This window comes from Leucoraja erinacea, chromosome 10 (genome assembly GCF_028641065.1).
Source record: "Leucoraja erinacea ecotype New England chromosome 10, Leri_hhj_1, whole genome shotgun sequence".
In the NCBI taxonomy this organism is placed as follows: Eukaryota; Metazoa; Chordata; class Chondrichthyes; order Rajiformes; family Rajidae; genus Leucoraja; species Leucoraja erinaceus.
Window position 1 is genome coordinate 13,374,763 of NC_073386.1, and position 13,327 is coordinate 13,388,089.

General features: G+C 42.6%; 1 protein-coding gene across 4 annotated transcripts in view; it reads left to right on the top strand.

Annotated features, from left to right (window-relative positions):
* LOC129700804 (elongation of very long chain fatty acids protein 1-like) overlaps window positions 1–9,610 on the top strand; it is a 79,768-nt gene extending 70,158 nt beyond the window's left edge. For all 4 annotated transcript variants that reach the window (XM_055641504.1, XM_055641503.1, XM_055641505.1 and 1 more), the window contains exons 6-9: window positions 2,423–2,479; window positions 3,014–3,119; window positions 3,673–3,809; window positions 7,768–9,610. In XM_055641504.1, coding sequence (XP_055497479.1) covers window positions 2,423–2,479; window positions 3,014–3,119; window positions 3,673–3,809; window positions 7,768–8,052 — 585 coding nt within the window. In that variant the 3' untranslated portion in view covers window positions 8,053–9,610. The remainder of the gene's footprint in view (window positions 1–2,422; window positions 2,480–3,013; window positions 3,120–3,672; window positions 3,810–7,767) is intronic.
* Window positions 9,611–13,327: the final 3,717 nt, after the last annotated feature.

Below are 13,327 nucleotides of genomic sequence, written 5' to 3' on the forward strand. Positions count from 1 at the left end.
TAGACCATGGTAAAATTGGGATCTGCTCATCCAAAGTGGCAGGAAATCTGTTTTAACACTGAGGCAATAGTGCCACCTACAGAGATGAAAACTGATAATGTTTTATACAGAGAGACAACCTAAAGTTTCAGTAATACTTTTCATTACCATTGGATTGTCCCTTAAGGTGAGGAAATGGGGTGTGTGATGGGGTAGTTGGAAGGAAAGAGAATAAAGAGGTGTTGAACCAGGTGACTGAGCCATTATCAAGTTCAGATCTTAATCATTTGGTGGTAGGGCTACTGCCTTGCATCGCCTGAGACCCGGGTTTGATCCTGACTCTGTGTGCTTGTGTGTACAGAGTTTGTAGGTTCTCCCAGTGACCTGCGTGTGTTCTCTCTGAGATGTTCAGTTTCCTCCCACACTCCAAAGATGTACAGGTTTGTTGGTTAATTAGCTTGGTATGAATGTAAAACAGTGTCCCCAGTGTGTGCAGGGTAGTGTTAATGTGCGGGGATCGCTGGTCGGTGTGAGCCGAAGGGCCCGTTTCCGCGCTGTATTCTCTAAACCAAGCTAAACTAAAACTACCATTTCAGACAACATCTGCTGGAATTGGGAAATGTTTTAAGATGGGAATGGTGTTGGTTGGTGTGTGGTGTCAGGACATTTATCAGTCAAAACTAGGAGTCTCTTTCATCCCTGAGACTATCTGTCATGTTCCCAGGAACAGACTTATCTTTGCCAACTCTTTCACATTTGCCTCTTTGCCACAACCATGTTATTCTGTTAAACATTTGAACTTTCTGTTTCTGACTTTTATTTGATTTGCTAAAACTTATCATTTGTGAAACAGCTATAGTTGCTGGTTTAAATTTAATCTCATTCAGTAATCTGATACAAAGTAAGCTTGCTTTCAGTATCTATGATCTTAAATGCCATTTCCAGTGGCACGGTGACGCAGCGGCAGACTTGTTGCCATACTGCGTCAGAGACCCAGCTTCAATCCTGACTACGGGTGCTTGTCTGTACGGGGTTTGTACGTTCTCGTGACCTCCGTGGGTTTTCCCCAGTTTCCTCCCACACTCCAAGGACATATGGGTTTGTAGGCTGATTGCCTTAGTATAATTGCAAATTGTCCCTAATGTTTGTAAGGTAGTGTGTGTGTGTGTGTGGTGTGGATCACTGGTCAGCGCGGACTCAGTGAGCCTACGGGCCTGTTTCCGTGCTGTATCTAAACAAAATAAAAACTAAGCGGAGCATTTGAAACCCATAGGAGTCAAAGGTAAAATTTGCAGTGGTTAGGAATGGCAACTGCCCATTGCTTAGTATGTGCAGATTTTTCTAAGGATAGCACTGTACAGAGTTTAAGCGAAGGGTTACCAAACTTCTGCATGGAAATATTCCAGGATATTACCTGCTTAACCACTGGTCCCCATTAAATATTCACTCTCAGTAATTAGCCTTAGTTGTGAGGGATCTTGTAGTGCTTTTGAACATTAACCAAGGGAATATTACCCAGAATCATGGCCAATTTTTCTCTTTGACAGCATTTGTGAAATATACTCCTAAAAATAGCAATGACATAAAGTTGTCTGCTGTGTCCAAACTAGCATTCTCTACAACAATTGTGATATTGAAGTGCGTTAACTGCTTCATATGTATATTAAGTGCTTATATATGCACAGTGTAGAAGTTGGCAGGTCACATTGCAGTTATATAAGACATTGGTGAGGCTGTATTTAGAGTATAGTATTCAGTTCCGGACACCATGTTGCAGGAAAGATTTTGTCAAGTTGGAAAGGGTACAGAGAGGATTTACGAGGATGTTGCCAGGACTTGAAGGTCTGAGCTATAGGGAGAGGGTTGAGTAGGCTGGGTCTCTATTCCTTGGATTGCTGGAGGATGAGAGATGATCTTATAGAGGTGGATAAAATCATTAGGGGAATAGATCGAGTAGACACAAAGTCTCTTGCCCACAGTAGGGGAATGGAGAACCAGAGGACATAGGTTTAAGCTGAAGGGGGAAAGATTTAGTACAAATCTGAGGGTTAACTTTTTCACACAAAGGGTGGTGGGTGTATAGAACGAGCTGCCAGAGTAGTTGAGGCAGGGACTAACGCAATGTTTAAGAAACAATTGACAGGTACATGGATAGGACAGGTTCAGAGGGATACTGGCCAAATGCAGGCAGGTGGGATTAGTGTATATGCGACATGTTGCTCAGTGTGGGCAAGTTCGGCCGAAAGACCCGTTTCCACGCATTATGACTCTATGTGCAAGACTGTCTTTTGTAAAATGGGGAAATTCTATTAGCTATCAAACTTTATTATTTGAGTATTGTTCTGCATGTGAACCTTTTCTGCAGAAGGTGAAGTTTTACTGAGGGCTTCACATACTACTGTGTACTTCATGTTCTAAGACTACCATCTTTAATCCCCCACAGATGGTGCGTGTAGCATGGCTGTTCTTATTTTCCAAGTTTATAGAGCTGTTTGACACAGTAAGTATGAAGATTCATTCTGATTTTAAAATACTGATCATACACATTTTCTATGCGTTTTATGTCTTTGGTACAACTAGATTGCATTTCAATAGATTACTCCCTATTTGTAGGCATCTGTAAATATTTCGTGTGCGTTCTTTATTTTATTTTCAAATCACAAGATCACCAGCTACCAGTTTCTTCTACCAGGTGAATGCAGGGTGAGATTACAAAGGGAATCTTTGATAGGAGATGGAGATCTTGCTTGTTAGCACATAACCCCACCAGAACTAATTAATTTCTACCCATTGAATAAAAATCCCTCCACTTCATTTCAAACACTCTGCCCCCTCCTTGCCCGTTGCATCTCTATTAAACTTTGTCCCTATTACTTAGGTTTATGTCCTCCAGTCTTTGACATTTCCATCCTGGGGAAAGAGGTTCTGGATGCCTACATAATGCTGACATGATGAGCAGGGTGATTACATTGTCATTGATCCATTGTATTCTGCACAATGCACTGCGTGACATGATTCTGTTTCAATATCTCAGGTATTCTTTGTTCTGCGGAAAAAGAACAGCCAGATTACCTTTCTTCACATCTTTCACCACTCGATCATGCCCTGGACCTGGTGGTGGGGAGTCAAGTTTGGACCAGGTACACGGAGAGACCATTGTTTCTTTGATTGAGCTAAAGGTTATAAGGAATAGGAGCAGAATTAGGCCATTCGGCCCATCAAGTCTACTACGCCATTCAATCATGGCTGATCTATCTCTCCCTCCTAACCCCATTCTCCTGCCCTTACCCCTAACACCCGTACTAATCAAGAATCTATCTATATCTGGCTTAAAATATCTACTGTCCTGGCCTCCTCAGCCTTCTGTGGCAAAGAATTCCACAGATTCACTACCCTCTGACTAAATATAAGTTTTTATCATCTCCTTCCTAAAAGACCATCCTTTAATTCTGAGGCTATGACCTCTGGTTCTAGACCCTCCAACTCGTGGAAACATCCTCTCCACATCCACTCTATCCAAGCCTTTCACTGTTCTGTATGTTTCAATTAGCCCCCCCCCCCTCATTCTTTTAAACTCCAGCGAGTGCAGGCCTGATGCTCATTCCTGGGATTATTCTTGTAAACCTCCTATGGACTGGCAATGTTTGATGTTGGCACTTTGTGTTCTACTGGCTGACTCTGTGCTTCCTGCAGGTGGTATGGGATCCTTCCATGCTATGGTGAACTCTATCGTCCATGTCATCATGTACTTCTACTACGGCCTGTCTGCAGCTGGTCCAACGTTTCAGAAATATCTCTGGTGGAAAAAGTACATGACAGCCATCCAACTGGTCAGTGCCGCCATTTTGGTATCCTGATGTGATGGGAATGGGTGTGTGCAGTGCCCCTTCTTTAGTGTAGACTGTTACTTACATAAGGTTGAGCAAGGTGCATGTTTAGACCATGGTATGGGGAAGTGGGAGTTGCGAGGAGATGCTCGACTCACAGCTGCGTACTTTGTTCTAGGAATAATTAGTCGAGAAGTTGAGGCCAAATCTAGCCTGCCTCCAACTTAAAGACTAGCAGTATGGAAAGGCTAAATGAACATTTCTTAAAAACTGTGGAAATGAAAGAAAAAAAAATGGCCAAGATTAATAATATAGAAACTAGGAACTGCGGATGCTGGTTTGACTAAAGTCTGAAGAAGGGTCTCGACTTGACTTGACCTGAAACATCACTTATACATGTTCTCCAGGGATGGTGCCTGACGCGTTGAGTAGTTTAGTTTAGAGATACAACGGGTCGCTGCCAACCACTAATTTCCCCGCAAACTGACACTACCCTACATTACCCCACACACACTAAGGACAATTTACAAATTTACCAAGCAGATCGGCCTATAAACGGGTCTGTCTTTGGAATGTGGGAGGAAACGTACAAACTCCATACAGACAGCACACGCAATCAGGATTGAACCCGGGTCTCTGGCTCTGTGAGGCAGCAAGTCTACTGCTGCACCACTGTGCCACCCCTTCAGTTACTTCAACATTTTGTGCCTTCCCCTGACAATAGTAATTCCGCATTTTATACAGTACTTTGCATGTACAAGTCTATGGTTCCATTTAAAGCACAGGCAGGTAATGCTTGGGCACCAAGGTCCCACAAACAGCAATTAAATAATGACTATTTGTTGGTGATATTGGATGGAACCATAGAATACTACAGCACAGGAGGCTGATTAGTTCATTGTTACAACTATACAATTAATTTCCAAAGACCAGGTCTTTTTTTCCCCACCTTGCACTATGTTTCACTAATTATTCAATCTGTTTGCGCCAACCTTTCTTTAATTAAGATCCCAATAATGGGTGGCAACGTGATCCAGCTGGTCAAACTGTTGCCTCACAGTGCTGGAATTCTGTGTGGAGTTTGAATGTTCTCCCTGTGACTGTAGGTTTCCTCTGGATGCTCTGGTTTCCTCCCACATCTCAAGAACATGCGGTAATTGGCTTCTGTAAATTGCCCTATTACCTCTACAGGGGATCAAATGTGTCGAGCAAAAGACTAAACCAAGGTTTAATACAACTTAATGTTTATTAACATTTGAGTAACTTAAACATGTATGCAAACTATTGACTTCTAATAACTTCTCATTTACTTTACCCTTTCAACTTATCACTTCTTAAACTAAATCACAAAACTTATGACTTGGACTCAGATATTGCCCACATGAGTGAATTGACCAGATTCACTCTGTTGGTAGGCGGTTATTTTGTTTATTCATCCGTGTTGAATAAACAAAATATATCTTCGTTCCTAGGTACACAAAATTGCTGGAGAAACTCAAGTCTGAAGAAGGGTTTCGGCCCAGACTGAAGAAGGGTTTCGGCCCGAAACGTCGCCTATTTTCTTCGCTCCATAGATGCTGCTGCATCCGCTGAGTTTCTCCAGCAATTTTGTGTACCTTCGATCTTCCAGCATCTGCAGTTCCTTCTTGAACACATCTACGTTCCTTATCAGGCTAGAGAGTTTGTAATTATGTTGCCTGTTCATGTTTTCATTCTCATCACACAGTTACTTTACAAAATGGCCGTTCCCAGACACCTTATCTTCTCAAGGCCACACTCGCTACACAGCCATGAAGTTACCCTTCAGCTCTGCTCTCACCCAGACATCCATCACGTGACCATTTTCACAGTGCTTCACAGTTCTGGTCCCAGTGTTTCTCAGTCTCTCTCTCCAGCTAGTAGCTTATTCCCAAAGCCTGTCAAGATACTTGACATCAAGTCTCCGGCTACATATCGCCTCTTTGATCCATTGAGCATTTAGCGAATTGGATCGCGCTGAACCTTGGCCATATTTCACCTCGTACATGTAAATATCCAAGTCTTTGCCATGTTACAATTTTCTACTAAGGACAGTCATGCAAATAGTATTTAAAACTATTACGCTACTTTTAAAGCATAATTTCCCTCATCCTTTACCTTATCTGGGAACATGTGTCTCTCTGCTTGTTGTCTATAATTTGTCAGTTCTTACTTGTTCTCGAACATTTGTCCTTTCTGATCTTTGATTATGTTTCTGCAGGTACAGTTCCATGTCTAGCTTTCTCTCTATTCCCACTTTCCAACATGTAAACATCATCAAATACATTTAATATTTTAAAATTAAAACCATCACAATGATAGCAATGTGAGAGGCAATCCTCACCCACGGGTCAATTAGGACATATGTGCCCCACTTCCAAATATCGTCCCACCAGCTGGTTTCCTTAATTTCTTTAATATTAATCTCAAAATTAGAGAAGTCAATGTTCATACCACTGGGGTGTAAACTACCCAAGTGAAATATGAGGTGCTGTTCCTCCAATTTGCAGACCAAGCGCAGGTTGGCGATTGCTTCGCCAAACACCTCCGCTCAGTTCGTACTAACCAACCTGATCTCCCGGTTGCTCAGCATTTCAACTCTCCCTCCGATCCCCAATCTGACCTTTCTGTCCTGTGCCTCCTCCATTGTCAGAGTGAGGCCCAGTGCAAATTGGAGGAACAGCACCTCATATTTCACTTGGGTAGTTTACACCCCAGCGGTATGAACATTGACTTCTCTAATTTTAGATAGCCCTTGCTTTCCCCCTCCTTCCCATCCCCCTTCCCAGCTCTCCCACAAAGCCTACTGTCTCCGCCCCTTCCTTTCTTTCCCCTCCCCCTCCTTCTTGCCATGGTCGTTTCCTCGTGGGCCCCTTTCTTTTATACTAATTTTCCTTAACTCCTAAAGGAAGCCTTTGTCCTAACCCAAGGCTCTCGCAATTCTGAAGTCAATCATTTTAAATTGTCACTCATTCAAGTACTGAATAAACGCATCTTCGTTCCTTATCACTATCAGGCTGGAGAGTTTGTAATTATGTTGCCTGTTCATGTTTTCATTCTCATCATAGTTCCCTTGCAAAATGGCTGTTCCCAGACATCTTATCTTCTCAAGGCCACACTACATTGCCATGAAGTTTCCTTCAGCTCTGCTCTCAGCAGATGTCTGTCAAGAAACCATTTCACAGTGCTTCTTTGTTCTCCTGTTCCCAGCCTCTCTTGCTCTCTCGCGCTCTACCTATTGTATTTGAGCTTGTTTTGATTTCGACTTGAGATACAGCGTGGAAACAGGCCCTTCAGCCCACTGAGTCTACGCCGACCAGCAATCGCAACTACACATTAGGATAATTTACAATTTTACTGAAGCTAATTAATCTACAAACCTGTACGTCCTTGGTGTGTTGGAGGAAACCGGAGCACCTGGAGAAAACCCACGCGGTTACAGGGAAAACACACAAACTCCGTACAAACATCACCCATAGTCAGGATTGAACCGGGGCCTCTGGCGCTGTAAAGCAGCAACTCTACCACTGCACCATTATGTTGCCCCTTGTATTTATACATAGTATTATCTGATTTGATTGGTAACATACAAAACAAAGCTGTTCATTTTACCTTGGTACATGTGACAATAATAAACATTCCTAAAAATAATGCCAATATATTTGCATTAAAATTCATATTAATGCTCTGCAGTGAGCGTGATTGAGCCAACAATAAATTGGCATTGTTTACAAAGGAATTGGAGATGCTGGTTTACACCAAAGATAGACACAAAATGCTGGAGTAACTCAGCGGGCCAGGTAGCATCTCTGGTGAGAAGGAATGGGTGATGTTTCAGGTTGAGACCCTTCTCCTGAGTTCAATTGTCAGCTTACTGTCCTGTGGTGAATATTGTACCATTTGTTTAACTTTATTTTCATTATCTTTTACCTCTGTCTTTCAGGTCCAGTTCATTGTTGTCTCGCTGCACGTTAACCAGTACTACTTCATGGATCACTGTGATTACCAGTTCCCCATCTTCATCCACCTCGTGTGGATGTACGGAACATTCTTTTTTATCCTTTTTTCCAACTTCTGGTACCAGGCCTACACCAAGGGAAAGAGGCTGCCCAAGAGCACGGAACAGAAATGCAGAGGGGCTGTGAAGAACGGCAAGCTGGCAGCAGAAAACGGGGGGCACTGGTTTGACAACGGGGAGGTGATGAACGGGAAGGTGAAGACAAAATAACAGGAGGATAGCTTTTTTTTTTTAATAAACACCAATTATTGTATTTTTGTGTTTTGGAGAGGTTTCAGGAGGGAGGGTGCAACAAGTATCTGGTTTTGAACTTGACTTGAGAATTTCATGCAACCGATTAATCACTTTGGCACCGTGATGGCATTTAACCTGGGTAAAGATGTCCGACTTGATGTTTTAAGGATTCTCTGTAATTAACAAATGGCTTGTGGTTAATCGAGTCTGAATTTTGTTTGGATTCATTGCACTTGCTTAATTGGCATTGGGGGTGCAGGAATAAAGCAGACTGTTTGACATGGGAGAGGAGAATCTACACCTCTGACCACCAGGACCAGTTCAGTGCTGGTCTGTGCACGAGGCTAGTCTTGCACATGCTATATTTAGAGCAGTGGAATGTGCAATTTTTTCAGCCTCTGTTGCTATCCTACTCCACCAATTGGGATTTATAATTCCGCCAGATCTGCAAAGAACTAAAAGTGTCACGGTGTTGCCTTTTAACCCTTCGTCTGGAAACCTGCAGACAATAAAACCTGTAATGCTGTTTATTCTACCCACTATCACGCAGTTAAAAGCTGCGAGAGTGCTCTGAAATGGCCCACTCGGTTGGGTCGGTCTTTCGTAATTTATAATATCTAGTTTAAAAAAAAAAGAAAGCATCACTTTCCAATTTATGTAACATTATACTAATTATAATTAGAAGTTTTACACTTTTATTTGTTGGAATCGAGCAACGTTGCTGTATATTTTGGGAATGAAGGAAAACACAATATTTAAAAGAAATAGCTGCATGTTGGAACAGTGTTAATGTTTTCCATACAGCAGGGATCAAATTTTATTAACATTTTGGGTTGGAGTAGGAGAATCAATTATATATTTTTTCACTTGCTGAATACCCTTTAGATGATAAAACCCATGAGAATTCCCTTTTCCTTTTGATCTGTTATTGCTGGGGACCGTACAATATGCCAAATGTGGGGTCGTTCTCAACACCCCTCCATTTAGTCGTAGATGGATTGTGGCGAGCATGATCTACTGAGGTGGACACTGTGGCTATAACTAGTCTGGACGCTTAGACAGTTGACACCAGCCTCCTTTATGGATAGTAAACGGAAGCAAAATATAGCTGCTGTTAATTAGTATTGCGTACATATTCCCCATTACCTCGCTCCGAATAGCCTTCGCCTTCTGTCTACTATCTCAACCTGATACTGCTGCATTAGGAGTCGTGTTGATGAGGTGTACACACAATCTTTTTCTTGCAGTAGGTGCCAGCTGTGTGTGCTGATGAGTATCATGTGAAGCAGTCCTTGGGGATAAACTGCTGATGACACACCTCAGCTGTACTGCTCCATTAGAAGAGGCTTCAAAGTACAATACTTGAAAAGCAGTACAGGTACATCTTTAGTTCTTTGCAAATCTTTTTCATACAGCTAAAACAGATCCCCGTGAGTGAAAGAACAGTGAAGGAAAATCTCTGGGATTATGATGTCACAGGAGCAAGTTTCAATAGGAATTCTCTGACTGAAATAAACTCAATTTCAAAACTCAAGATGTGTTTTGATTTTATATTTTGTTTAACGGATCACGTGAACACTTGTTGTATTACAGATTTTCAACATGGATTCCAAGTATAAGGCTTATTCCTTTAATTATGTTTCTCATCTCCAAACCAGCGATTCTTGGTAAACTGTTGTTTCATGTTGTCTCAATTGTGTTAATTCCCGCACCTGAGAATTGTTGGAGGATTATTGTTTCTTATCCAGTTTAATGTCATAATAATTGAATCCCCAATGACTTTAGATTGCCATCACATGTGAAGAAGAAACTCGGGGTATATAGGCATCCCCGACTTGTGTAAGGGTTACATTTCGCGAAACCATACGCAAGTCAGATTTTGCGTAAGTCGGAATCCCCATCCCCTACCCAAAATAACTGGGTCTGCAAAAGGGTCTCAAACTGAATTGTCACCTATCCATGTTCTCGAGAGAGAGAGAGATGCTGCCTGGCCCGCTGAGTTACTCCACCACTGTCTTTTACTGAGAGTATTAACTGTCTCGGAGGTATCCAGGGCATTTTCTGCAGCGCACGGCTTTCTGGATCAGCATTGCTGGCGTGAGTTCCGTCTCGCCATTGGGGCACCTTCTGTGGTGTGGTGCTTTCTACGGACGCCATTGCTGGCTTCAGTTCTGTTTCTCCGTTGGGGAACTTTCTGTGGCACGTTGGTTTCTGGCTAAGCATTGCTGGCCCGTTTCCGAGTGTTGTGGAAATTACAAACTGCCCGAATTACTTAAGTAATTTACATAAGCTCACACTTATGTAAGTCAATGAATGTCTGTACATACGGAAATGCTAACCAATTTGACCTGAGTTTCCAAACCTTGATTTCAAATAGAAAAATTAAAGCGTTTGCTCTGTACAATACTATCTGTTCAGAAATTCCCCATCCATTCTGAAGCAACAGGACTCTCCTATTTGGGAGTAATGTCCATTGTAATCCACAGAGGAAACAGTTGCCAAGTTGCCAAGACATTCAGGTTCATCAGAGTAAAAAATAGTCTGGGTCTGTTGGGCAGATTGAGAAATGGCAATTGCTTTCCTGGTAAGAATAAACTGATTGAGAGTACAATCACTCCCTGAGACCTCCAGTAAATATTCACACACTCTCCACGTCTACCACTAAATGTTCACAGACAACAGTAAATATTCACACACTCCCTGGATCTACTGGTAACTATTCATATTCTGATAAATGTTTCAACTTTTGGACTTGAATAATATAAAATGTTGCTAGCAATGTGGCAACTCGTGTGTTCTTTCAGTCTAATCTACCATTCCTACACTCTTATACTTAAGTGTGATTGTGCTTATTTATAGTAAGATTATTACTGATTGTATGCAAAAAAGGAATTTTACTGTACCTATGTACATGTGACAAAGTATAATAGATTACCTAGTGGTGACACGTCTGTTGTGCTGGAAGTACTTTGAGAGCTGGTTTGTGATGCAGATCAACTCCTACCTGAGTAAGGAAAGAGCCAGTCCTTCAAATGACCTAATGCCACAATGGATCAACAGCCGATGTGATCTCACAGGTGCTCTGCTCTGCACTTTCCTTGTGTAACTGGATTTGTGACCTCCTCATAAGCAGACCTCAGTCAGTATGAATCACCAACCATCCTCCTCGTCACCTCCTCCTCCGGCACATGAAGGAGATCAATAATCCCTAGCTTGAGTGGTTACCTGGAGAGGCAACGCAGATCCCTTGCAACGTTAACTAAGACCACCATTATTGGCAAATAAATTGTTGATAAATCAGGGGGAGCTGATCGATAACTAGTTGAGTGGTTCCAGAACAACCTCCCTTGCAACGTAAACTAAGACTAAGCAGTTGATTGTTGAATTCAGGGGGAGCTGAGCGACTGTGCACCAGTCTTCAAAAGTGGCAGTGGAGAGCACCCTGGACACTTCTAGCATCTAGGTGTCAGAGGTTATGGGGAGAAGGCAGGAGAATGTAGTTAGGAGGGGGAGACAGATCAGCCATGATTGAATGGCAGAGTAGACTTGCTGGCCTAATTCTACTCCTACCACTTATGACCTTCTCTGATGATGTACAAATCTCAGTAGATTGATGCAATCACAAAGAACGACTGCTTCCTCAAAGGTTCATGAAGAATCAGCATATCGCAGAATACTCCAACCAAACCTCTGATGTAAGCTGGAGAGAAAACTGACTGGTTGCATGTGGCCTGGTTCAGTAATCCAAATGCTCAACAATGAAGGGGGCTGCAAAAGAATGGTGGACATTGTCCGGTCCATCATCAGTATTGATCACTTCACCATCAGAGATCTGCAGAAACCACTTCCTCAAGAAGGCAGCTGATGGCTCGAAGACCCACACCTGGCCACGCCTTCATCTTTCTGCTATCATCGAAAAGTTGTTGCAGGACCCTGAGAACTGTTACCTCCAGGTTCAAGAACAGCTTCATCCCACCAACCGCCTGCCTGGCTCTTGATCCGCCCTGCTTACCCTAACTGCAACCCTAGCTCAGCACTGAATTACTGTAGTACTACTTGCACTACTAAGGTCGCACTACACTTTGGCTTGTACTGTCATGGTCTGGTTTGCTACAACCTGAGGTGCAATATTTTCACACAAGGTGGTGGGTATATGGAACAAGCTGCCAAAGGAGGCAGTTGAGGCCGGTGCTATAACAACATTTAAAAGACATTTGGACAGGTACATAGATAGGCAAGGTTTAGAGGGAAGGTAGACATAAAATGCTGGAGTAACTCAGCGGAACAGGCAGCATCTCTGGAGAGAAGGTATGGGTGACGTTTCAGGTCGAAACCCTTCTTCAGTCTGAAGAAGGATCTCGACCCGAAACGTCACCCATTCCATGTCTCCAGAGATGCTGCCTGTCCCGCTGAGTTACTCCAGCATTTTATGTCTACCTTCGTTTTAAACCAGCATCTGCAGTTCCTTCCAACACGTGTAGGTTTAGAGGGATATGGGCCAAACATGGCACGTGGGATGAGAGTAGATGGGGCATTTAGGTCGGCGTGGGCTGAAGATCCTATTTCTGTGCTGTATGACTGGATGACTAATAACTGATAATTGATGTAGTTTGTCGTTGTGTTTAATGTGCCTGTAAAGCTGCAGTAATCACTTCATTCCTACGGTCCTGGTACATATGATTAAATACTCTTGACAACAGGTCCTTTGCCTATTGCATCTGAGCTACTCCCATTTGCCTGCATCTGGTCCATATCCCTCCAAAACCTCCCTATCCAGGTGACTGTCCAAATGTTGTACCTACCTCAACCACTCACTCTGGCAGCTTGTTCAATGCAGCATTTTGTGTGAAAAATTGTGATCCCTTTTTAAAATCTTTCCCCTCTTATCTTAAACCTATGCCCTCTAGTTTTACATTCCCCTACAAGATGAGTGTGGCTATTCAACTCATCTATTCCCCTCATTAGTTTATAAACCTCAGCCTCCCACACTGCAGGGAAGAAAGCCTCCGCATATCCTTCAAACTCAAACCCTCCAGTAAAGATAGCAATTTTATAAATCTTTTTTTAGTCATTCCAGTAAAACGATGCCCTTCCACCAGTAGGAACTGGAATTGTATACAATGCTCCAAATGTGGCTTTACTAAAGTCTTGCACAGCTTTTATTTCATCATTGCTCACAAAATCTGTCAATGATCTACTAAGACTTAACATCCAAGTTTCATTTTCAGTCATAGTCTTATACAGATGCTTT